General features: G+C 37.7%; 1 protein-coding gene across 3 annotated transcripts in view; it reads left to right on the top strand.

Annotated features, from left to right (window-relative positions):
- UVRAG (UV radiation resistance associated) overlaps nucleotides 1–27447 on the top strand; it is a 361575-nt gene that overhangs the window by 142724 nt on the left and 191404 nt on the right. For all 3 annotated transcript variants that reach the window (XM_066249903.1, XM_066249894.1, XM_066249913.1), the window contains one exon: nucleotides 16931–17036. In XM_066249903.1, coding sequence (XP_066106000.1) covers nucleotides 16931–17036 — 106 coding nt within the window. The remainder of the gene's footprint in view (nucleotides 1–16930; nucleotides 17037–27447) is intronic.

The following is a 27447-nucleotide window of genomic DNA, read 5'->3' as shown; positions in this document are numbered from 1 at the left end:
GTCTGGTTAAAGGTTTGTCAATTTTATTTATCTTTTCAAAGGACCTGCTCTTGGTTTCATTGATGTTTTATATATTTTTTTGTCTCTGTGTTATTTATATCCACTCTCATCTTAATTATTTCCTACCTTCTACCTACTCTAGGCTTTGTTCATTTTCTAGTTCTTACAGCTGCAGGGTTTCTTTGTTTATCTGAGATTTTTCTTGTTTCTTGAAATGGGCCTATAATGCTATGAACTTTTTTCTCAGGACTTTTGCTGTGTCCATAGATTTTGAATTGTTCTGTATTCATTTTACTTGTTTTCAGGTAACTCTTGATGTCTTCCTTAATTCCAGTTGTTAATCCATTCATTGTTTAAAAGCATGTTATTTAGCCTCCCTGTGTTTGAATGTTTTTTTATTTTTATTTTTTATTATAGTTGATTTCTATTTTCATGCCATTGCGGTCTGAGAAGATACTTGATATGGTTTCAGTCTTCTTGAATTTATTAAGACTTATTTTATGTCCTAACATGTGGTCTAGCTTTGAGAATGTTCCATGTGAATTTGGGAAGAATGTATATTCTACTGCTTGGGATGAAGTGTTCTGTAAATATTAAATCCATCCAATCCAGGGTGTCATGTAAGGTCTCTGCTGCTCTGTTGATTTTCTGTCTGGAAGATCTATCCACTGATGACAGAAGGATATTAAAATCCCTTACTATTACTGTATTGTTGTTGATCTATTCCTTAATGTCTACCAAGATTTTCTTTATATACTAGGTGCTCCTATGTTATGTTTATATATGTTTACAAGATGTATATCCTGTTGTTTGATCTATCCCTCTCATATTATGTAGTGACCTTCTTTGTCTCTTCTATGGCCTTTGTTCTGAAGTCTATTTTGTCTGATAAAAGTATTACTACCCCAGCCTTTTTTTGTTTATTTCCACTTGCATGAATATTCTTTTCCATTTCTTCACTTTCATTCTATGTGTATATTTTGTATTGAGTTGGGTCTCTTGTAGACAGCATGTATATGAGTCATGCTTTCTTGTCTATTCAGCTACCCTATGTCTTTTGATTTTAGCCATTAATCTGTTTACATTTAAAGTTATTATTGATATTTATTTATTGCCATTTTATTCTTTCTTTATTCTTTTTCCTTCTTTTTTTTAAAGCAGGCCTGTTAACATTTCTTGCAAAACTGGTTTGATCATCCTGAACTCCTTTAGTTTTGTTTGCCTGGGAAGTTTTTTATTTCACTTTCACTTGTAAATGATAGCCTTGCCAGATAGAGTTGTCTTGGTTTAGATCTTTGGTTTTCATCACTATAAATATTGCATCTCAATCCCTTCTGGTCTGAAGGGTTTCTGGAGAAATCAGCTGACAGCCTTATGGGGGCTCCTTTATGGGTAACTAATTGCTTTTCTCTTGCTGCTTTTAAGATTCTCTCTTTGGGCCCTGGCCGGTTGGCTCAGTGGTAGAGCATCGGCCTGGCGTGCAGGAGTCCCAGGTTCGATTTCCGGCCAGGGCACACAGGAGAGGCTCCCATCTGCTTCTCTACCCCTCCCCTTCTCCTTCCTCTCTGTCTCTCTCTTCCCCTCCCACAGCCAAGGCTCCACTGGAGCAAAGTTGGCCCGGGCGCTGAGGATGGCTCTGTGGCCTCTGCCTCAGGTGCTAGAATGGCTCTGATTGTGGCAGAGCGACGCCCCAGATGGGCAGAGCATCGCCCCCTGGTGGGCGTGCCTGGTGGATCCCAGTCGGGCGCATGCAGGAGTCTGTCTGGCTGCCTTTCCATTTCCAGCTTCGGAAAAATACAAAAAAAAAAGAAAAGAAAAGATTCTCTCTTTGTCTTTAACCTTTGACATTTTAATTATGATATGTCTTGGTGTGCATCTCTTTCGGTTCATCTTGATTGTGACTCTTTTTGCTTCCTGAGCTTGTGTGACTTTTTTTTTTCTTCACCAGGTTAGGGAAGTTTTCAGCTATTTTTTCTTCAAACAGATTTTCTATTCCTTGCTTACTCTTTTTCTCTTTCTGGTACTCCTGTGCTAAAGATGTTTTTATGCTTGATGTCCCAGAGGTTCCCTTAGACTTTCCTCATTTTAAAATTTATTTTTCTTTTTTTTTTTTTTTTTTTTTTCCATTTTTCTGAAGCTGGAAACAGGGAGAGACAGTCAGACAGACTCCCGCATGCGCCGGACCGGGATCCACCCGGCACGCCCACCAGGGGCGACGCTCTGCCCACCAGGGGGCGATGCTCTGCCCATCCTGGGCGTCGCCATATTGCGACCAGAGCCACTCTAGCACCTGAGGCAGAGGCCACAGAGCCATCCCCAGCGCCCGGGCCATCTTTGCTCCAATGGAGCCTTGGCTGCGGGAGGGGAAGAGAGAGACAGAGAGGAAAGCGCGGCGGAGGGGTGGAGAAGCAAATGGGCGCTTCTCCTGTGTACCCTGGCCGGGAATCGAACCCGGGTCCTCCGCACGCTAGGCCGACTCTCTACCGCTGAGCCAACCGGCCAGGGCTATTTTTCTTTTTGATACTTTGCTTAGGTACTTACTGTTATCTTGTCTTCTAAATTGCTGATTCTATCCTCTGCTCTGTTGATTTCTTTTAGTGTATTCTATATTTCAGATATTGTAGTCTTCATTTCTGACTGGTTCTTTTTTATGGTTTCTGTGTCCTTTTTAATGCTTACCATCTCTTTGAGTTCTCATAGAGATCATTGATTTTTCCCCTACCATTGTTATAAACTCTACATCTAGTATTTTGGTTGCTTGCTTCCATTTCATTTAATTCTTTTTCTGGGGATAGTGAGGGATGAGCTTGCATGGGAGAAAGGAGGGCCCCTCCTCTGTGATATAGCCACACAACCCAACACACCCACCTGTCTGATTCCTTGACAAAAGCCTTTCCCGGAGACAGTGCTCCAAATGTTCCAGCTCTGCATGTCACTCCAAGTGACTGAACTCATCAGGGCTGGGCCACAGAGTGGCAGGAGAGGCTAAGTGATCCAATAGGTGAGGGGAGGGCGCTGCTTGTGCACTTAAAATGAAGGAAAATGTTCCCCTTCCCAAAGCTACACAGATCAATTACTGGTTGAGTCTCTGCCAGGAGCTTTTCCAGGAAAAGAGCCCCCCAGAGGTTGCCTCTGGGTGTAGCAGCTAGCTGGGCAGAGTGGTGTCTCCAGTAGTTGGAAAATTGGGCAGTGCACTCTCCAAGCTGGTGCTGAAACAGTAGAAATGCATGATCCTCGGAAGGTGGCATCTAGGTCTCTAGTAGAATTCCTTCCCTCCCAGTAGGACTGAATCCCCACTGATTTTTATCACCAAATGCTACATAGGCTCCTTCTCCCATCTCTGTTACTCTGAATTGGGGATCCCTGTGTGGGGTTGAGACCCCATGCTCCTGTGGGGAGGAAGTTTTGCATCCAATATATCCCTCCAACTTCTCAGCTGCTGCATGTGGTTGCAGGGGCCAGCCCTTTCCATGTCTCTGTCCTTCTATAAATCTTTGGTTATAGCATTATGGTTCAGCTAGCCTTCATTTGGTTATGCAGGTTGATTGCTTTGTTATTTATCAGTAAATCTGGTGCCTGGAGCATGTGAGTGTAACTTCTACCTACACTGCAGCCAACTTGGTACCTCCTGTCACGTTACCCTTTTTTTAAATTTTTTCATTCAGTGAGAGGAGGGGAGGCAGAGAGGCAGAGATCTGCATTGTGGCTCAATCAGGATCCACCTGGCAAACCCACTAGGGAGCGATACTCTGCCCATCTGGGGTGTTGCTCTGTTGCTCAGCAACCGAGCTTAATGCCTGAGGCTGAGCCCATGGAACCATCCTTAGTGCCTGGGCCAACTGTCTCCAATTGAGCCATGGCTGCAGGAGGGGGCAGGAGAGAGAAAAAGAGAAGCAGATGGGCACTTCTCCTATGTGCCTTGACTAGAAATCAAACCTGGGACATCCACATGCCAGGCCAACACTCTAACACTGAGCCAGCCAGCCAGGGCAAGTTACCCTTCTTGACTTTGCAATCTGTATTTTGTGGGGAGGTGTTTTTAGATTATGTAAATATTTCATTTTGCATCAAATTTCCACTCATTATTTTTAACTATATTGATGTTTCTTGGCTGAATTAATTATTAAAATGATGGTTGTCAAATTGTTATTTTTTGATTTTGTCCTCTCTTCTATACTGATCAGTTGACATTCTGTGAGGAAAAGCTTTCTTCTCGTCATTTATTTATATAAGTTATGGATTCATGAATTTCTGTGTTATCCAATGGGTTATATATAATTATTTATTTTGATACTGAAATTATTTCAATTTTGCTTTGGGAACCTTTTCAAGCTAGCTTCTGTTTTCTTATCACCTATTTCCATCACTCTTTCTGTACTTCCTTCCTTTCTGGAATAACATTCCATGTATTTCCTTTGTTGCTACATTAGAATTAGGTATTACTCTAAGGAGCTTTGATTTCTTTTAGTGAAGAACAGTTTTTTAGAAACTGATATCTGGGTCTGTTTATGTATGTTCTTTGCAAATGGTGTGTCACTGCTCACTGTTCTAAGGCCTTTAGTGGAGAGATTTAGGAAATATATTCAAGTATACACATGTATACTCACCTATGAGTTTATATTGTCCATCTTTCTGCCTACTTACCTCCCTATTTACTTATCTACCTACCTGTGTAAAAGTGACGAGCCCACAAGAGGTAGCTTTAATTTAAATTTAATGCCACAGGGTCATTTTAGTTTTTGTTTTTTGTGACTCCCTTCTCCAAAAGTGAAAAATCTGTTTCCCATCATCTTCACTATAGTTACATTTTATATCAATTCCCTTTGTTTGTAATCAGTCCCCTGTTGCTGCTGCCATCCCTTCCTAGCATAGGAACACCATCCTTACCCCACTGAGGTTCTGTACCCTGCAGTGAGTCATCATCTTCTATCTAGCTCAGGCTCATACATTCTGAGTCAAACTTTCACCGGTTCAGACTATGTTTTTTAATGTTACACATATCATGTGCACTTGAAAAGAACATACTGTTGTTGTTGAGTGGAGTGTTCTATAAATGTTAACCAGGTCAAATCGGTTGTGTAAGTGTTCTTTATCGTTAACTTATTTTCTGGGTTTGTTGTTACTGAGTCAGAGAAGGCTGTTAAAATCTTCTCTTAAAATTGTGGCTTTGTCTGTTTCACTTTACAGTTCTACCACATTTTGCATTGTGTATTTTCAAGCTATTAGGTTCATAACATTTAGACTTGTTATATCCTCTTGACAAATTGGCTTCTTTATAGTTATGAAATTGCCTTCTTTAAAAAAGTTTTAAACTAAAGTTATTGAAGTGACATTGGTTAATAAAATTATACAAGTTTCAAGTGTGCAATTCTGTACCACATCATATGTAATTGCATTGTATCCAGTCTCTTTCTTTCACCACAGTTTGACCCCCTTTCCTCTTTTCTATCTCTCCCACCCCTCCTTCCATATGGTAACGACCATACTGTTGTCTGTGAGTTTTTGTTTGTTTTTGTCTTGTTTTTCATTGCTTTCAATTTTATATTCCACATATGAGTGAAATCATATGGTTCTTGATTTTTTTTCTGTCTGACTTATTCTGCTTAGATTGATATTTTCAAGATCCATCCAGGTTGTCACAAGTGGCAGTATTTCATTTTTTCTTATGGCTGAGTAATATTCTCTGGTATATATGTACCACATCTTTATGTTGTCATCTAAAGAAGGACACTGGTTGTTTCCATGTTTTGATCACCATGAATAATATGCACATAGCAGTACATGTATCTTTTAAAATAAATGTTTTCAGGCCTGACCTGTGGTGGCGCAGTGGATAAAGCATCGACCTGGAAATGCTGAGGTCGCTGGTTCGAAACCCTGGGCTTGCCTGGTCAAGGCACATATGGGAGTTGATGCTTCCAGCTCCTCCCCCCTTCTCTCTTTCTGTCTCTCTCTCTCTGTCTCTCTCTCTCCTCTCTAAAAATGAATAAATAAAAAAATAAAATAAATAAATGTTTTCAAATTTTTTAGTTAGATATCTAGAAGAGGTATTGCTGGGTTATATGATAGATTACTTGTGCTTAATTTTTTGAGGAACAGTCATACTGCTTTCCATAGTGGCTTACCAGTTTACATTCTTACTATCAAATGTATGTGGATTCCTATTTTTCTCCACAGCCTCTCCAACACTTGTTATTACTTGTCTTGTTGATAATAGCCAATCTAACAGGTATGAGGTGGTATTTCATTGTGGTTTTGATTTGCATTTCTGTAATAGCTAGTGAAGTTGAACATCTTTTTTTGTTTTTCTGAGAGAGGGAGGAAAAGGAGGGACAGAGAGGGTACAGAGAGAGAAAGAGAGAGAGAGAGTATTAACTAATTGTTCCACTTAGTTGTGCACTCATTGATTGCTTCTTGCATATGCTTTGACTGGGGATTGAACTGGCAACCTTGGGATTGAACTGTAGCTCACAGGATTGAACCAGTGACCTTGGTGCTCTGGAACAAGGCTCTATCCACTGTACCGTCAGCCAGGGCAAGTTGAGCGTCTTTTCATATATCTGTTGACCATCTGTATACTTTCTTGGGATAGGTGTCTGTTCAGATCCTCAGCCTACTTTTTATTTGGATTGCTTGGTTTTTTTGTTTTTGTTGCTGTCCAGTTGTATGAGTTTTTTTTTTTTAATTTATTTTTTTATTTTTTATGAGTTCTTTATTTTGGATATAAACCCATGATGGGAGTTGTTGTTTGCAAATATTTTCTCCCATTTAGTTGATTGCCTTTTTAATTTTGTTAATGGTTTCTTTTGTTATGTAGAAGCTTTTTAGTTTGATATAGTGTCATTCACTTATTTTTCCTTTTACTTCCATTGCCTTTGAGTTTAAATTTATAGTATCCTTTTAGAGACTACAGCCATAATTTGGTACCTGTTTTCTTCTGTGTATTTTATTGTTTCTGGTCTTATATTTTCGGTCTTTGATCTATTTTGACTTAATTTTTGTGTATGATGACAAATAGCAGTCTAGTTTCATTCTTTTGAATGTGGCTTTCCATTATATCCAACATCATGTACTGAAGAGTCTTTTTCTTTTTTTTTTTTTTGCATTTTTCTGAAGCTGGAAACAGGGAGAGACAGTCAGACAGACTCCCGCATGCGCCCGACCGGGATCCACCCGGCACGCCCACCAGGGGGCGATGCTCTGCCCATCCTGGGCGTCGCCATGTTGCGACCCTCCTGGGTGTCGCCATGTTGCGACCAGAGCCACTCTAGCGCCTGGGGCAGAGGCCACAGAGCCATCCCCAGCGCCCGGGCCATCTTTGCTCCAGTGGAGCCTTGGCTGCGGGAGGGGAAGAGAGAGACAGAGAGGAAGGCGCGGCGGAGGGGTGGAGAAGCAAATGGGCGCTTCTCCTATGTGCCCTGGCCGGGAATCGAACCCGGGTCCTCCGCACGCTAGGCCGACGCTCTACCGCTGAGCCAACCGGCCAGGGTGAGTCTTTTTCTTTATTGTGTTATTTTGGCTCCTTTGTCAAAAATTATATACCCATATAAATGTGGATGTATTTCTGGGCTCTTAGTTCTGTTCCATGGTCTGTGTGTCTCTTTTTCTGCAATACCATGCTGTTTTGATTATTGTCATTTTGTAGTAAAATTTGAAGTCAGAGAATTTGATACCTCCAGCTTTATGACTCCTCCCCCCAGGAGTGTTTTGGCTATTCAGGTTTTTTTAGTGGTTTTGTGGTTCCGTGCAAGTCTTATGACTTTTTTTCTTAATATATATATATGCCATTGGGATTTTGATGAAGTTTGCATTAAGTCTATATATTGCTTTGGATAATGTGACCATGTTAACTATTTTGATTCTTCCAATTCATGACCAGAGAATATCTTTGCATCTCTTTGTGTCTTCTTCAGTTTCTTTTAATAATTTCTTGTAGATTTAGTGTATAGGTCCTTCACATTCTTTGTTTATTTCTTAGGTTATTTTATTATTTTTATTGCAATTAGAAAAGGAATTTTTTTAAAATTTCTTTTTCTAAAATTTTATTATTAGTATATATGAATACTATGGATTTTTATACATCAGTTTTGTATCCTGCAACTTTAATGTATTTGTATGGTTGTTTATTGTATGGTTATTGATCTACTCAGGTTTTTAATTTCTTCTTGAGACAACTTGGTGATTTATAGTTGTTTAGAAAATCATTTTCTTTTCCTGTATTTTTTAATTTATTGGCATCAAGTGATATATAGTATTTCTCTTAATTTTTAGAATCTTGCCCATATCATACTTTGTCCCCTTTTCTTGTTTCTAATTCTGAAATATTTTTGTAGATAATGTACGTCTTCAAGTATGTTTATTGTACAATGAATATATTTTAAATTAGACTTGCCTTTTTAGCACATGGATAGTATTATGAAAAAATCTGGAAAGGATTTGGCCTGCTTTTATGCCAAATGTGGTTCTTCTTGCCTGAAATGAGTTATATGAGATGTAAATTGGAAAAATGAAGGGTTGATTATTCTGTAACTGTTGCTTCATCAGTGTTGTTTGTTAGTTTTGAGGGCACATCTTGGTTAGACCTGACACTCTCATTGTCACATGCTTTCATACCACCTATTGTCTCCTCAATAGAACTTTCCCACCCACAATGCTGCCATTTACTTTTCCACAAGAGTATGTTAATTTCATATGTAATGTTCTGTTCTATTTGATTCTATTACCATGAGACTGTGTGTTCTTCTCAACTATGTTTATGGTCTAGACAGAGGAATGTAGAAGGCTTTAGGGTAGACTTTAGGGTAGACTTCTGGTCTTTTGGGAAACTATGATATTTAATAAACCCATCAGCAAGTATTTGAGTGATTCCTATGTGTCCAAGACTGCTGTGGGTGCTGTGGAGATGAAAAAGATTTCTCAGGCGTTAAAAAAACAGCAGTTTGACTCAGATCAGCCTTCTCAGATTGCTTCTCATGACCGTGCTCTCACATACCCTTTGCTTTAGCACACCATCTACTTCTTGTTCTGAGCAGTCAATGTACACTTTTCTTTTAATGACTTTGAAAAGCTATTCCTAATACCCTAAATGGCTATTCTCTTCTGTACAGTTGTCAGAGTCCTATCAGTCCTTTCTTCAAATTGAAACTTAACTTTTTTTCCCCTTTAATGAGCCATTCCCAAGAACAAATTATCTCAGACTGAAGTCTCCAGTTTGAAAGGGTAATTAGATTTGTAGATCCAGTTAATAGCTCTAGTAAGGTGTTTGATAAGCTATGTAATAAAAACTTTGGGAGGAAAATAAGCAAGATGATAGTAATGATATGAAGATTTGTATCGTATAATTGCTTAATGACTTGTATCATCCTACTTGGTTATTTCAGTGTCATTTGTTGACATAGTTTTTCTTTTCCTAATCAGAAAATAAATTGATTTTACAGGATTGGGCAAAAGTAGGTTTGCAGTTGTGAGTACGTGGAACACAGAATTTATTCTTATATTATTATTTATTATTGCATTTTTTCCATGTGAACAACTATAAACCTATTTTTGCCCCAGCCTATATATGAAGAGGCCTATTTTTTATTATCTGGATTCTATTTCATTGATCTGTTTGTTTAGCTTTATGCAACTCCTATTACTTTGCACACTATAGCATTATGTAACTTATAAAACCTAGTATTGTAAGCCCTCCAACTTTGTTCAACATTTTTTTTTTGGCTATTCTAGGACTTTTATATCAATTTTAGAATCAGCTTGTCAATTAGAGAGAAAAGACTCTAGGGTTTTGATTGGGATTGCATTGACTATAATAGATAAGTTTAAGGGAGACTTAACTTCTTTTTGTTGGCGGGGGGATAGAATAAAAATGGACCCCCCCCCCAAAAAAAACCCTCATGGACACAGATAACAATGTGGTGATTGTTGGGAGGGGGTGGGTGGAGGAGGGTATGGGGGCATAAATGGTGATGGACAAAGATTTGACTTGTGGGAGTGAGCACACAATATGCTGTACAGCTGGGCACCTGAAATCTGTATAATTATGTTAACTAGGGTCATCCTAATAAATTCAATAATAAAAATAAAATTAAATATTAAAAATATTGTTTCAATTACAGTTGACATACAGTATTAGTTTTAGGTGTATAAAATAGTGATTTGACACTTGTATAACTTTTGAAAGTGATCACCCTGATACAGACTTATTTTCTTACCAAGTTTGAGTCTCCCAATCTCTGAAATGGTATGTCTCCATTTTTTTTAGATGTTTTTAAATTTCTTTCAACAATGTTTTCTGGTTTTTTTAGTGTATAGATCTTTCACATTTTATTTCTAGTTATTTGTTGATACTGTGTAAAAATACAAGTCAGTATTTATTTTGGAATCTTGTAATTTTGCTAAATTTATTTGTTTGATTATAGATATTTTTAATTTTTCTATGCATGCAGTTATAGTACCTGTGAATAGACATTTTTGCTTCTCCCTTTTTCTATATTTGTGAGTTCTTTTTATTGCCTTATTACAATGGTTTGGACCTTGAATACAGTGTTGGATAGAGTGCTGAAAGTAGATATCTTTCCTTATTTTTGATCTTAAGTATAACCTTAGCTATAGATTGCTTTGTATATAAGTCTTTATCAGATTTTGGAAGCTCTTCTTTTTACTTTGTTGAGGGTTTTTGTTTTTAGTTGTTTTATTTAATGCTTTTTGGGGGGCATCTTTTGAAATAATCATATGATTTTTCTCCTTCACTCTCTCATTAATTTATATTCATGTGTGATATTTGTCCATAATTCTTTTTTTGTCATTTTGTAGTCCTGTTTTGTTGTCAGGGTTATTGAAAGTGTTCCCTCTTCTTTGAAAGAATTGTGTTAAGATTAGTGTTTCACCAGTGAAGTCATCAGAACCTAGAGTTTTCTATGTGAGAAAGTTTTAAACTATAAATGTAGTTTCTTTAAATAACAGCCATTCAGGTTTCCTGTTTTGTTTGTTCATTTTAGAAACTTAAAACTCTTTAGCAATTTGACAATTTCACATAGTTTATAATTTCCCTTTACTACCCTTTAAATTTCTTTAGGATTTGTAGCTATATCTTCTTGCATTTTTGAAGTTCATAGTTTATTTTTAGGCATCAGTCTTTAACTCTTGTTCTTTCTCACTTTTTACAGCTATACCATCCCTCCTGTTACTATTTCAATTTAGGACAACACCTAAATTTTTGCTACGACTGTTGCAATAACTTCACAATAGCCTTTCTGTTTTCAGTGTTGTTCTCAGTGTCCCAGTAGCTTTATTATAGGGAGAAAGATCTTTCTAAAGTGCACTTAAAACATTTTAATATTTATAGTTATTGAATAACTTCAGAATAAAAATCTAAGCTTCTTCATATGAGATACAAAGCCTTTAATTATAAGGTTTCTATTTTTCTCAGTAGGATCCTGTATTTTTCTATTTTCTTCTCCCTTTTTATCTCTTACTGTAATCCACAGGAAATTGCTTCACTGCCTTGGTAGGTGTTCTGACTTGTTATTCTTCATCTTTTTTTTTTTTTTTTTTGCGACAGAGATAGAGAGACAAAGGGGGACAGATAAGGACAGACAGATGGGAAGGGAGAGAGATGAGAAGCACAAGTCTTTGTTGCGGCACCTTAGTTGTTCATTGATTGTTTTCTCATATGTGTCTTGACTGGGGGGCTACAGCAGAGTGAGTGACCCCTTGCTTCCAAATAGCGACCTTGTGCTCAAACCAGTGACCCTGGGCTTCAAGCTAGCGACTTTTGGGCTCAAGCCATTGACCATGGGGTCATGTCTCTGATCCCACACTCAAGCCAGCAATCCTGCACTTAAGCTGGTGACCTTGGGGTTTCAAATCTGGGTCCTCTGAGTCCCAATCCAAAGCTATACCCACTGTACCTCCTCCTGGTGAGGCTGTTATTCTTCATCTTAAAATTCAATATAGCATTTCAGATATGGTATAATCAACACTAAGTAGGCAAAAAGTGTCTCTTAATTTCTCCTTTACTGAGATTATTGTTACTATCTCATTGGTATTGTCTCACTGTTTATTTATAATTATTTGATATAATACCTTTTATTCAATGTATCTTTACTTTTATAGCAATATCTAATTGCAAAGCATTATATTTAGCCCAGTTTCAATTTTACTGTTACTTCAAATTATATCAATAGGGATGCATCTATTTGCTATACAGTAATCAGAATGTCTATCAAATAGCTACTTGATCCTTCCTTCCCACACCAATGGTTAAGAGTTTTAGTTCAAGCCCTGGCCAGTTAGCTCAGCGGTAGAGCATCGGCCCAGCGTGTGGAAGTCCCAGGTTCGATTCCTGGCCTGGGCACACAGGAGAAGTGACCATCTGCTTCTCCACCCTTCCCCCTCTCCTTTCTCTCTATCTCTCTTTTCCCCTCCCGCAGCCAAGGTTCCATTGGAGCAAAGTTGGCCCAGGTGCTGAAGATGGCTCCATTGCCTCTGCCTCAGGTGCTAGAATGGTTCTGGTTGCAATGGAGCAACGGTCCAGATGGACAGAGCATTGCCCTCTGAAGGGTGTGCTGGGTGGATCCTGGTTTGGCACATGTGGGAGTCTGTCTCTCTGCCTCCCTGCTTCTCATTTCAGAAAAATTCAAAAAACAAAAAAACAAACAACAACAAAAAAGAGTTTTAGTTTAGCTGGGTAGTGTTAGTGTTGATACTGACTAGTCACCCCCATGATTAGATGATGATATATATTTCTTTCTTTATAGTGTCAATTTACAGTTTGCAAAATTAAGGAACATTCCTTTGAAACTGACTAGCTGGTTTGGAGGTAAAGCAGTTGTTTCTTTTCTTGTCAGTTTTCACCTCCTCAGCCCCAGGGGAATCAGGATGTCCGCGTTATACCTAAATGCCTAAACACTTCAAACTTTTATTCTCCTGTTGGGTTTGAAAGGGGGACGTTATTAGCTCTGTCTTGCTGTAGCAGGGGCTCTGAAAGTCTATTTGGATAACACTGAAGATTGGAGGAAATGTGACTCTGTCTGTGTGTTTTAAGCCCCTAAGGTAAGATCAGAAAGCGTCTGGGGCAGTGAGAGCCAAATAGTTGAAGTCATACATTAATTATGGTCATGAATCATTTTTATTTTTAAAGTCTTTACCATTTGACAAGGTTGTTTGCATAGTACCAGTGAGTATGTTAGGCAGCATTTTTCCTCTTTTAAAGTAATAGGCTATTTTGTTGATTTCTGTTCTTAGGTTGATAGTGCCTATCGTTATTAGAATTATGTTAATATGATATTTTCAGTAAAAATAGTTTGTTTCCCTACCTGAATGAGTGCTCTTTAATTTGTGTGATCTTTGTTTTGAGTATTCTTTTGAAATTATAAATATAGAAAACTATCACATTAATCTTTCAATCTCCCACTGATCACTAAAAAATAATCAAATCTTTGGACTGTGCTTTATATGCAGGCATTAGTCAACACTCAGCCAACAAACACATGTTGAGTGCCTCCTCTGTGCCATATTCCATGCTAAGCACTGGGAAGGTACATGAAAAGAGATCTTTTTTTTTTTCCTTCGGAAAGATCTAGTAAGGAAATAGTTGCTTTAAATGTTCTATAATCTTGTTAGAGGTATTGTATACATGAAGCCGCAGAATTCCGGAAGAAAGAGTACCTCTAACTGTCTGGAATAGTCTGTGAAGGCCTGGGAAGAGGAAGTTAAGCTTGAACTACCTCTCAATGGATTTAGGGATATACTTACATGTTAAAGGACAAGGAAAACTTGTTGGGAGATAGAATAGCTCACTCAAAGGTACAGAAGCAAGAAATGGCATGATGTGTTTGGAGAATTGTCAGTGCTTCAGTATTGTTGGAGTATAGTGTACAGGGTAAGGAATATCAGGAAAAAGAAACTGAAGTATGCTGGGAGTACATCACAAAGGACTTTTCCTTACTTTTTTAATATATTTTTTTATTGATTTGAGAGAGAGAGACAAGAGGAAGAGATGAGAAGCATTAATTCATAGTTGCAGCCTCTTAATTATTCATTCATTGCTTCTTATACATTTCTTAACTAGGGGGCTCCAGCCAGGACAGTGACCCCTTGCTCAAGCTAGCAACCTTAGGCTTCAGGCAAGTAAAAGTTGGTTGCTAAATAACTCATCTCATTAGCAAACTAGCTATTATAAGAGTTGCTCCTTTTTAGATGACCTAAGAAATCCTTAATAACTGTCAGGCAACTTTCAAAAGTGCAGAGTATGTCATGATTTTTTTTTAGTGTGTCTTGTCATAAAAAAAATAATAATGTTGGCAGAGGGGTTAATGTCATCACATCCCTAATAAAATTAACCTCCTCATATATAGTATAACTTTTAGGTTAGGATTGTTGACTGATTTTTAAAAACTGAGATAAAATTCACATGCAGTGAAATGAATAGATCTTAAGTTTAAATTCCGTGTATATCCATGTCCCCCCTCACCGAAATCAAGATACAGAACATTTCCCTTACCTCATAGTTCCTTTGTTCTCCCTATGCTCTACCAGTCAGTCCTGCCCCACATAGGCAATTAGCGACTCTTGATTTCTGTCACCATAGATTGATGTTACCCATTCAACTGGCTATAAATGGAATTATACAGTATGTATTTGTTTCTAGCTCTTTTCATTCAACATATTGTTTTTGAGATTCATTTACATAGTATCAGTGGTGTGTCCTTTTATTGCTGAGTAGAATGTCATTGTATGAGTATTTCACAGTTTGTTTATTATTCTGTTTGATGAACATTGAGTTGTTTTCTAGGAACTTTTTTTTTTTAAGAGAGAGACAGGAAGGGAGAGAGTGAGGGAAGAGATAGATAAGAAGCATCAACTTGTTGCATCACTTTATTTGTTCATTGATTGCTTTTCATACATGTTTTGATTGGGGTAGGGGACTCCATCCAAAGCAGTGACCCCGTTGCTCAAGCCAGCACTCTTGGGCTCAAGCCAGCAACCTTGGGCTTCAAGCCAGTAACCTTGGGATCATGTCAATGATCCTGTACGCAAGCCGGCAACCCTGCACCCAAGCCAATGACCTCCGGGTTTCAATAGTAGAATTTTACTCTATCCACTGTGCCATCACTGGGTCAGGCTCATTATGATTTTAATTTGCATTTCCTTGATGACTAAGATATTGAGCACATTTTCCTATGCTTATTGGCCATTCTATCTACTTATGTGAAGTATTTAACTCTTTTGCCCATTTTTAATAGGGTTTCTTTTTGTTACGGTTTTGTAAGAATCCTTTAACCATTCTAGACACAGTTCTTTTTTCTTTCTTTAGAGAGAGAGATAGAGACAGACAGAAAGGGAGAAAGATAAGAAGCATCAATTCTTCGTTATGGCACCTTAGTTGTTCATTGATTGCTTCCTCATATGTGCCTTGACTGGGGGGCCCCAGCCGAGCCTGTGGCCCCTTGCTCAAGCCAGCACCCTTGGGATTTTGAACCTGGGTCCTCAGTGTCCCAGGCTGATGCTCTATCTACTGTGCCACCGCCTGGTCAGGCTAAACACAGTTCTTTGTCAGGTTGATGTTTTTCAAATATTTTCTCCCAGTCTGTGGTCTGCTTTTATATTTTCTTAATGGCATCTTTAGATGAACAGACATGTTTTTATTTTGGTAAAGTCTAATTTATTTATTTAAAATTTTATATTTACTGCTTTTCGTATTTTCTCTGAGTAATCTTTGCCTACCCCAAGACTGCAAGAGATTTTCCCGTATATTTTTCTAGAAGTTTTATGATTTTAACTTTTATGTGTACTGTGATCTTCTTGAATTAATTTTTTTGGGGTGCTGTGTGGTAGAGAATGAGATTACTTTTCCCCAATGTTTATTTAGTGTTCCAGTACCATTTATTTAAAAAACTTTACGTTCTTTGTTAATTTTGTCCAAAACTGATTGGCCTTATATGTGTAGGTCTTTCTACACTCTTTATTCTGTTTGATCTATTTTATAAAATCTTTATGCCAGTGCCGTATTGTTTTGATTATGTAGCTTTATCAAAAAGTAAACCTTAAACGCTGGTGGATTTCAAGATTGGTTTGTCTCTTCTAGATTCTTTTTTTCTGTGTAAATTATTGTATCAGCTTCTTCTTCATTTCTACCCCAAAACCCCCCAGTCTTTTGGGATTGTGATTGTGATTGCAAAACTACTGACCCATATATAGAAATATAACTGAAGTTTTATATATTAACCTTACATCTTCTGACTTTTAGTTCTAGTTGTTTTGTAGATTGCTAATTATTTTCTACATGGAAATCATCCCATCTATAAATAAAGACAGTTTGACCATTTTTAATATGTAAATGTGTAAGACACACACACACACACACACACACACACAAACACACACACTCCTGTTGTAGATAAAGAGACCAAGGAAAACACAAACCCATAATTAAACCAAAAAATAAAATGGCTCAATGCTTTTTAATGTTGCTTATTTCAGTATAGCTGCTGCTTTAAATCAGTCTTTTTAATTGAGATGATTACTTTTTTTAAATTTTTTTATGGATACCTATAAGTAATATTCAGCCTTCATAGCAGTAATGTTCTCCTGGTGACTTTAGCAATCTACTTAAACTTTTCTTGGACCTCAGTTTCTACTTGTGAAAAATGATAGAATTTGACCAGATAATTTTCTAAGGTCTCTTCCAGATTCCTGTAAGTTCTTTATTTTAGCTTTCAATGTGCCAGAGGCAGTCAGGCAGGTATAAAAAGGGTGCTTTTAGAGCATACTGTGTTTCATTGTAAATATACTAGAAAATTGTGAAACATTCAGTTTGAGTTCCTTATCCTAGAAGATTTATCCTCATTTTGTTCCATTTATATCTGTGGTTCAGTATTGAGAGTTTATAGTTAACTCACTTAAATTTTTCTACACCTTTTATTTCTAGGCTTCATAGAGCCCAGTGTGCAATTAAACAGACTCAGGTAACTGTTCAGAAAATTGGAAAGGAAATTGAAGAAAAACTAAGACTCACATCTACAAGCAATGAGCTGGTAGGTTTTTATATACTTACCTGTTTAAATTCCTTGATTTCTAAATGTAATCACCACATTCTTCTTATATTAATTTCTTTTTCTCCCCAAAACACTTTTGGTAGCTTTCTTTTTTCTCTTAATGTTTCACTGAACCTTCTTTTGGCATTTAGATGTTAGGAATAGACTCACATCTGCTAATAATGTAACATACAAAGTGCCTGCCCTTTTCTGCTAGATGAAACTTTAGATTACATAGAATTACTTAGAAGATAACTAAAAGCTATTTTATTAATGTCTTATAAATGTGAACTTCAGACATGAACTGTAGAGTGAATGAAAAATAGCTGCCAGAAGACAAACAAAAAACTTTATGGACTTACCTACTATTAAAAGATGAATTTAAAATTATTTGGATTGAATTTAATAAGTTGGTTTATAGTGTTCTCTTTTGGGAAAGATTTTTTTAATGAGGCATTTCCAAAGAAATAGAAATTCCATTCCAAATAGACAGATTAAAGATATTAGTATAATTTTTGGTGGTTCTTTCTAGTGGAGAAAAAAATACTACTTTTGGAATGAAGATTCTGTCTTTGTAAGTAGAACAGTAGTTATAGCTAATAAACTCAACTTTTCTCAAAATGAAGCCACATGGCTATGGATTGCTCTTGAAGTTAGTGTTCTGACTTCTAATGCTTAAAATAAAATTTAAGTCCTATGTAAAATCCTTATTAAAAATGTCTAAGTTATCTGATTGCACAAATTCATTATTATAGATGGGCAGTATCTTCCAGTTTGCCTTTTTAGCACTGTCAGCTGGGCAGAGGGCCTTATATCAGACCCAGACAGAAATTTTATGTTACCTTAAAGTTTTGCCCAGCATAATAATTTAATAGATGAGCTATAGAAATGCAACAACTTTTTTTTTTTAAGTTAAATAACTAGTTTGTTTTTTTTCCTGTATTTTTCTGAAGCCGGAAACGGGGAGAGAGAGACAGACAGACTCCCGCATGTGCCCAACCGGGATCCACCCGGCACGCCCACCAGGGGGTGACGCTCTGCCCACCAGGGGGCGATGCTCTGCCCCTCCGGGGCGTCGCTCTGTTGCGACCAGAGCCACTCTAGCACCTGGGGCAGAGGCCGAGGAGCCATCCCCAGCGCCCGGGCCATCTTTGCTCCAATGGAGCCTCGGCTGCGGGAGGGGAAGAGAGAGACAGAGAGGAAGCAGATGGGTGCTTCTCCTGTGTGCCGTGGCCGGGAATCAAACCCGGGACTTCTGTGTGCCGTGGCTGGGAATCGAACCCGGGACTTCTGCATGCCAGGCTCTACCACTGAGCCAACTGGCCAGGGCCAGAAATGCAACAACTTAATTAACCTATACAGACTTCTCTCTCATGGAATTTGAAATTAATGGATAAAACATATTTAAACTATATAACATTGCTGTATTTGACCTATAAGTGACAGTTTCATATAGTTCAGCCTAATACATAAAACGTCTAGTCCTATACCTGGCACATAGCAGGCACACAAAATATGGTAGTTGCAATAACTATAGGAGTAATACTTATTTTTTATACTTTTCTTATGGAAAATCTTTTATTTTGGAGAGGCTATTAAACTACCTCTTGTTGTAACTTAGGCCCGATAAAGGACCAGATTCCAGACCACAAATATATTGGAGGAGGAGAAAAAAACAGCTAATTTTAATCCTTTCTATATCGTACAAAAATGCCACATTTTTAGATCCTTTGTCTGGGGAGAAATTGCTAGGTTTTATTTTTCTTATTTTCCTTTCCCAAGGCAAGACTGGGAAATTACTTATTTCATTAAATAACCGCATGTGCTTTGTCTCAGTATGGAAAAATTTATGTTTAATCCCATTTTTCTAAAATATAAGTGGTGACATACAGAGCAAGGTGATAAAATACATGAGTTTAAAGAGGTCAGGTTCAGAGGTTCACTGTGTGTTTTCATGCTGCCTAATCAACCTAAAAGGAAATCACTGGATTTTTGAACTGAAAGTGAACCTAAAAATCATCAAATCCCCTTATAACCCCACTTAAAACCATACCCCCTCAGTACATTCTGCTCTTTCCCTGCTTTATTTATCTTCATAGTATTTATTATCTTTAAGTGGGCTTTATATCTTACATATGTGTTTTGTTTGTCTCTGAACCCTGTGAGGGGAGAGGGTTTTGTCTATTTTTCCCCCCTACTGCTGTATTCCCCAGTGTCTATAAAAGTGATGCATAGTAAGTGCTCAGTAAATATTGGTTGAATTTAAGAATGAATCTAGTTGAATCTCCTCTTATAAAAGAACAGGAAAAATGAGGCCTAAAGAAAGGAAGCAACTTTCCTGTAATAATTTGACATGTAGAGACAGAGGTTTTGGTGGATTTGTCTCCTAAAAGTATGTAATGATCTACTTTAAGATTTACCTGTAGCAAATTAGAAACTGTTAATATTTTTTTTCCTCATTGCCTTTCCAAGTTGGCCCAAGGTCATCACACTGCATTCCAAGTATTTTCAATATATAGAGTTAATTTTAGTTTTAGCAAAAGTGGAAATACAGTGAGAAGGCATAACTGATGCTAAAAGAAATCAGATTATCTCCAAGATCAAAAGTACTTAACCTTGTTACAAGAAATTGGGTTCATATTTGATGATGTTCTAAGAGTTGGCATTTTCTCACATTACATTAATATCCAACATATTTTTTTTGGCATTTAATTATGTTTCTTATGAAATTTCTGCTCTTGTCTTCTTGAATTTTTAAAACCCCTCTTGTCAATAATTAATTATTCTTCTTTTTGTATATTATTAGACTTACTTTGCTAAAACAATTTAAAGGATTTTTGCATTTAGAGTATTCATGCGGAATATTTATCTGTAGTTTTGTTTTCTTGTAATCTCTTTGATTTTTTTAAAAAAGATTTTGTTTATTGATTTTAGAGAGAGGAGAGAGAGAGAAGGGGGGAGGAGCAGGAAGCATCAGTTTGTAGTAGCTGTTTCTCGTATGTGCCTTGACTGGCCAACCCTGAGATTTTGAACTGGTGACCTCAGCATTCCAGGTTGATGCTCTATCCATTGCGCCACCACAGGTCAGGCTCTTTGTCTGCTTTTGTTGTCAGGATATTGTGGGCCACATCTAGTAATTTTTCCTCTATTTTCTGGAAGAATGTATGTAAAATTGGACTTATTAAATGTTTGGTAGAATTTACCAATGAAGTCATCTGAGTCTGTAGTTTTTTTCATGGCTTTTGAAGTAGGAATTCAGTTCTTTAATACTTGTAGGGTTATTGAAATTATCTGCTTCTTGAGTGAGCTTTGCTGGTTTATGTCTCTCAAGAATTTGTCCCTTTCATTTAAGAGGTCAGTCTTTTAAATTCTAAATGAGTGTGTAGTGTCTTCTTAATTTTGTTTATAATTACATTTCTATAATGAACATTGTTCATATTGGTCACTCATGTCTCTTAAGTGTAGATTTAAATATTTTTTTAAATTTTTTGTTTTTTTTAAAAATTTTTCTTTTATTAATTTTTAGAGAGGAGAGAGAGTGAGAGAGAGAGAGAGAGAGAGAGAGAGAGAGAAGGGGGAGGGAGGAGCAGGAAGCATCAACTCCCATATGTGCCTTCACCAGGCAAGCCCAGGGTTTTGAACCGGCGACCTCAGCATTCCAGGTTGACGCTTTATCCACTGTGCCACCACAGGTCACGCTGTTTAAATATTTTTATTTATTTAATAATAAAAATATTGCCTGACCTGTGGTGGCGCAGTGGATAAAGCGTCGACCTGGAAATGCTGAGGTTGCCGGTTCGAAACCCTGGGCTTGCCTGGTCAAGGCACATATGGGAGTTGATGCTTCCAGCTCCTCCCCCTCTTCTCTCTCTCTCTGTCTCTCCTCTTTCTCTCTCTATCTCTCCCTCTCCTCTCTAAAAAAATGAATAAATAATAAAAAAAAAAATAAAAATATTTTTGCCCATTAAAAAATAAACTTTTTATTTTTAGATTTACAGAAAACTTGCAAAGAAAGTTCAGAGTTTCATATACGTACCATTCATCCATTTTCTCCTAATGTTAGCCTCTTATAAAACCATGTTACATTTGATACGGTCGCTGTGGAACATCATCACACCAAAAAATTAATATTGATATATTACTATTAACTACGGACTTTTTCTAGGTTTCCCCAGTGTTTCCGCTAATGTCTTTTTTAAATATAAAGTTTTTATTTTACAACAGTTACAGATTTATAGAATTAATCAATTTATAGTACTGTTTATTAGTACAGAGTTACCCATATACTCCACACCCATTTTCTTCATTATTAACATCTTACACAGCACATTTTTCCCAATTAATGAAGTTGTGTTGATAAATTATTAACTAAAGTTCATCCTTCATTCAGATTTCCTTAATTTTACCAAATGTTCTTTTTTTTCTTCCAGGATCCCTCCCATTCAGGAAACCATATTATATTTAGTAGTCATGCTTCCTTAGACTCTTTTTGTAGTGAAAATTTCTCAGACTTTCATGGTTTTTGATGATTTTGACAGTTTTAAGGACTAATAGTATATCTTTTTTTGTGTGTGTGACAGATAAGGACAGACAGGAAGGGAGAGAGATGAGAAACATCAATTCTTTGTTGTGGCTCCTTAGTTGTTCATTGATCGATTTCTCATATGTGCCTTGATGATGGGGGGGGGCTACAGCAGACCTAGTGACCCCTTGTTCGAGCCAGTGACCTTGGGCTCAAGCTGGTGAGCCTTGCTCAAACCAGATGAGCCCGTGCTCAAGCTGGTGACCTCGGGGTCTCGAACCTGGGTCGTCCACATCCCAGTTCGACACTCTATCCACTGTGCCACTGCCTGGTCAGGCTATAGTATATCTTTCAATTGGGATTTATCTGATGTTTTATCATGATTACACTAGATTCTAATGTCCTTTTTTGGTTGTACTATCCATTTCAGGGTACCACATTGGATTTAGTCATCATTTCTTCCTAGGCTTCTCAGATTTATGACAGTCTCTCATTCTTTCCTATTATTAAATCACCTGACGAATTACTGTTTATATATATTAACCTGATCACTTGGTTAATGTCGTGTCTGCCAGGTTTATCTACTATAAAGTTCTCTTACCATACTCAGTTGTTTGAAAGCAGGATGCTAAGTCCAGTCTACACTCAAGGGGGTGGGACTTAAGACTCATTTCCTGGATCTATACATATTTGAAATTCTTGGTGAGGATTAGTCCCTTCTTCCCTTCTCCTGCTTTTTATTTATTTATTCCATCATTTATTTACCAGTATGGACTTGTATATATTTATTTTATAATTTAGGTTGTAATCCAATATTGTTTTGTATTTTCTTGCTCAACTTGTGGCACTCTTTCAAGTTGGCCTTCTATGTCCTTTTGACGTGCTTTCATCCCTTTTTTGTTTGTTTTCTTAAAGCATTTTCTTAAATTCTGGCATTATATGATCTAGGCTCATCTGGCATTTTTTCTATCTCAGCCCTAGAATCATCCATTTCTCCAAGGAATTCTGATCCTTTCATTGGCAAATGGTATTTAGAAACAAGATCTGGGCACTGGATGCGATTATTGCTACTGGGTTGTAACTGCTTCTAGGTTTCTCAGTGGACAGAGCTGATATACACAAGTGTCTATCTCTAAAATATAAACAGGAGTTCATGTGGATATATACAACTCGAACACCACAGGGTTCTTCCCATACTTTATTTGTAGTATCTTTTTCTGATAGTGAGAAATCTGGCTCTCATTATCTATAATTTATTTACTTATTTTTTTCACTCCTCGTATACACGTAATATAGTTTCAGACCCCTCCCCCTGTTTGTAAATAGGATTCTTGTCTTATGTTGGAGAGAAAGAGAATAAATGAACTATTTCTTTTCTAGATGTCTTTTTCTGATATGTGTCTTGGGAATATTTTCTTTCAGTCTGTTGCTTGCCTTTTTGTATTTTTAATGATGTTTTCTAAAGAGCAAAAGTTTTAAGTTTGATGAAATTCAGTGTATTTTTTAAAAGTTTATTTTTTGGTTAGGGCTCTTTGTGTTTTGTATAAGAAAATCTTTTCCTAACCCAGAGTCATGTACATTTTCTCCTGTGTTTTTTTCCTGAAGTTTTATAGTTCTGGGCTTTTATAGTTCTAGAGCTCTGATCCACCTCATTAGTCTTCTGTATGAGTTAAGTGCAGTAATTATTTTCTGTATGAATATCCAGTTCATTAAGGATCATTTGTTGAACAGTCTTTCCTTTCCCCATTTAACTGTTTTGTAATGTTTGTCTGAAATCAATTGATCATGTATGTGTGTATCTATTTCTGGATTCTCTGTTTTGTTCCATTGATCCACATGTCTATCTTTCATCAATACCACACTCTCTTATTATTATAGAGTCATTCTCTTAAAACTAGATAGGTAAGTAAGTCTTTTAATTTTGTTCTTCTTTTTAAAAATGCCTGCTGGTTTTCTAGGTTCTTTGTATTTCCAAGTGAATTTGAGAATCAACTTGTCAGTTTCTTTTCTTTCTTGGTTTTATTTATTGCTTTTTTTTAGAGAGGGGAGAGAGAGAGTGAGAGAGAGAGAGAAAGGTGGGCAGAGAAGAAACTGGAAATGTCAACTGCTAGTAGTTGCTTCTTGCATGTGCCTTGACTGGGCAAGCCTGGGGTCGTGAACCAGCAACCTCAGCATTCCAGGTTGATGCTTTCTCTGTCCACTGTGTCACCACAGATCAGGCTCAGTTTCTACAAAATAAATCAATAAATAAAAGTCTGCTGAAATTTTGATATAGAATTTATAGATCAATTTGTAGAGCATTATATCTTATCAAATTCTGCAATCTGTATACACAGTATAGCTCTTCTTTTTAGATTTTTCTTTAATTCTCTCAATAATATCTTGTATCTTTCACTGTAGAAATTTTGGACATCTTTTGTTACAGTTATTTCTAAGTACTTTATGGGAGGATTTTGGGTCATGATTGCAAATGGAATTGTTTTTGAATTTTTTGCATTTTCCTGCTGCTATATAAAAATACACTTTATTCAACTCATTTTGCAATCTTGTTATATTAACTTTTTATTTCTGGTGCTTATTTTGTAAATTTCTTGGGATTTTCTATGTAAACCATTGTACCTACAAATTTGGGCTCTGCTTTATGTGCTTCATTTAATTTTTCCATCTTATTGCAATAGTTAAGACATATAGTTAAAATGTTGAATAAAAGTGATAAAAGTGGAAATCTTTTCCTTGCTCCTGATTATAGAGGGAATCGATTCATCCTTTTCCATTAAATAACTTTAATGTTTGCAGTGCTCTTTATTGACTTTAGAGAGCTCCCTCTTATTCCTAGTTTCTGCATTTTTATCATGAATGGATGTTGAATTTTGTCAAATCTTTCTCTGCATCTATTGAAATGATCACATGATTTTCTCCATGATTCTGTTATTATGGTTAACCACATTGATTTAATTTCAAGTGTTTAACTAACACTGCATTTCTGAAATATACCTGAATTAATTATGATATATAATCTTTTTCTTTCTCGATTTGATCTAGTAATAATTTAAGGGTTTGGGGGCTTATATTTATTAGGGATATTGGAATGCACTGTTTAAGTTAATTTATCAGGTCGATATGAGGGTTGCAGCTGCCTGGTAAAATTATTTGGGCAGTGTTCCTTTTTCCTGTCCATTTTGACCAGAAGCAGGTCTCCTGGATTTTTTTTTTTTTTTTTTGTATTTTTCTGAAGTTGGAAACCGGGAGGCAGTCAGACAGACTTCCGCATGTGCCTGACTGGAATCCACCCGGCATGCCCACCAGGGGGTGATGCTCTGCCCATCTGGGGCGTTGCTCTGTTGTAACCAGAGCCATTCTAGCGCCTGAGGCAGAGGCCATAGAGCCATCCTCAGGGACCGGGCCATCTTTGCTCCAATGGAGCCTTGGCTGCGTGAGAGGAAGAGAGAGACAGAGAGGAAGGAGAGGGGGAGGGATGGAGAAGCAGATGGGCGCTTCTCCTGTGTGTCCTGGCTGGGAATCGAACCCGGGACTCCTGCACGCCAGGCCGACACTACCACTGAGCCAACCGGCCAGGTGGTCTCCTGGATTTTAAATATTTTCTAATACTCTGCTGAGATTTCCTATCTGTAAAGCCAGGAGCCACCATTGTGGCCATTCACATGCAGGTTCGCATTGGATTCAGACAGTCGGTAAAGAAACAACGGAGCCAAAAACTGATGGGCTGTCATCTTTAATTCTAGCTTGCACCCGGCGGGCAAGTAAAACACACACTGGGCTCCAAAACCCACTCACAAAGTGCTCACAAAGCTACTGACTTATCTGAGTTTCCTAGAATCAAGGTTTCTAGCTCACCAGACTTACCTCTGTTCCCCATCTCCTTCCTTCTACCTGCACAAACTCTACACAAACTGGCTTCTCACTCAACACTCCGCCATCTTGGCTGCTTCTCCTGGCCTCCTCCACCTGGCCTTTCTCTGTTCTGCTCTCTAACGCTAATCCCAGGAACCAAGAGCAAGCCCCTATTATATAGTGTAGAAATCCAAACCTTTAATCCAATATATAAAATAGGGAAGTCTCTAATACAAAGTCACTTATCAGAGACAGATGGGATTGTACCACCCCACATCAAAATGGATGGGAAAGGCTTAATCCTAAAACCAAGCCTGAGGCTACAGGATTCTGCCTGCCTTTAGCCCACCCCAACACACATTAATATCACCTGGGCAATGGCCTCTGTGTGGGCAGCACCATCTTTAACAAAGTGAGCATAATATATTTTATCTGCTCAACACTATCTTTTATTATTTATTTTTGTTGATTTAAGTGAGAGAGGAAGGAAGAGAGAGACAGAAACATTGATCCTGTATGTACCCTGATTAGGGATCGAGCTGGCAACCTCTGTGCTTAAGGATGATGCTCTGACCAACCGAGTTATTCAGTCAGGGCCAGAGATTTCCTATCTTTTTATGCATTATGAGAATATTTTACTTATTCTTGCTCATCATATTTAAATAGTGGTGTTAACGTTTTTGTCTGATATGTTAGCATCTGTATCATCTTGGGTTGTATGTTGGTTATCTTTTCCCTTGAATGTAAGTCTTAGCTTCCTGGCTCTTTATACAGTATACCGAGTAATATTGCACAGTATTTGGTACATTATGCATATAATCTTGTGGAATCTCTGGATTTTGTTAGTTTGCTCTGAAGAATATTAATATTTTTATTTTAGCAGGTAATTAACTTGGTTAGGCTCAAACTTCAATAAACATTGGCTCATATTTTAGTTCAGTACTTGTTCTCTTAAGCACAACAAACAGGCACGTTTGCCTCATGCATGTGTGCTTTAGGATTCAGTCTGAAACTCCGATTGAATTTAAACAGAATTTGGGGTGTCTCATCTCTGCCTTTCTTGTTCTGGTGGACTAGGCTGCCTTATCTCTTTCTCCTGGTTCCTCTGGCTGGAGACATAGTTAGTTGTCTTGACTGCAGTTACCCTCAGGACAAAGTTACAGAAAAGGGGAAATTCACTCTGTATGATGCTTTCATGCACTAGGTTCTGAGTCTCCTCTAAAATCTGCCTGTCACATTCATCAATCTCCCTGAAGTAGTAGCTTTTTGTATTTTATCTATAGTTTGTAGCTATTGTTTATGGGAGGGTGTTGATCAGATAAGTTTGTAAATATATGTGTTTGCTCGCTTATAGTTTGCATTGGAGGTGGGGGTTAGGTTGTAAGCAGGCAGGGTCCTTATAGCCTAAGGCTTAGTTTTAAGACTAAGCCTCTCCCACCCCTTTAATACTATGATCTTTTCAAAACTAAGCTTTTCCCCCCACCCTTGACTATTGCATGATGTGAGGTGGTGCACTCTCATGAGGAATCCCGTTTATGCCTCAGACTTTGTATCAGAGACTTCCTTGTTTGTATATTGGATTAAAGGTTTTGATTTCTACACTATAAAATGGGGCAGAGGAACCCGTGCAGGAGGAGAGCAGAGAAAGGCCATGTGGAGGAGAGGAGAAGCAGCCAAGATGGTGGAATGCTGAAGGAGAAGACAGTTTGTGCAGAGAGAAGGAGATGGGGAACAGAGGTTGTATGGCCAGTAGCCACAGCCATACAACCATCACAGCTGCCTGGCCCATGCAGGTTCGCATTTGATTTGGACAGATGGTAATGAAACAACGGAGCCAAGAGCTGGTGGGCCATTAGCTTTAATCCTAGCTTGCACCCGGTGAGCAAGAAATACACACAGTGGGAAAACACTTCCTTTTCCATTCAGGGCTCCAAAAGCCACTGACTTATCTGAGTTTCCTAGAATCAAAGGTTTTTACCTCACCAGCCTTATTTACCTCTGTTCCCCATCTCCTTCTCTCTGCACAAACTCTGCACA

This window comes from Saccopteryx bilineata, chromosome 1, assembly GCF_036850765.1.
Source record: "Saccopteryx bilineata isolate mSacBil1 chromosome 1, mSacBil1_pri_phased_curated, whole genome shotgun sequence".
NCBI classification, from domain to species: domain Eukaryota; kingdom Metazoa; phylum Chordata; class Mammalia; order Chiroptera; family Emballonuridae; genus Saccopteryx; species Saccopteryx bilineata.
This window is presented reverse-complemented; position numbering and strand designations above follow the sequence as displayed.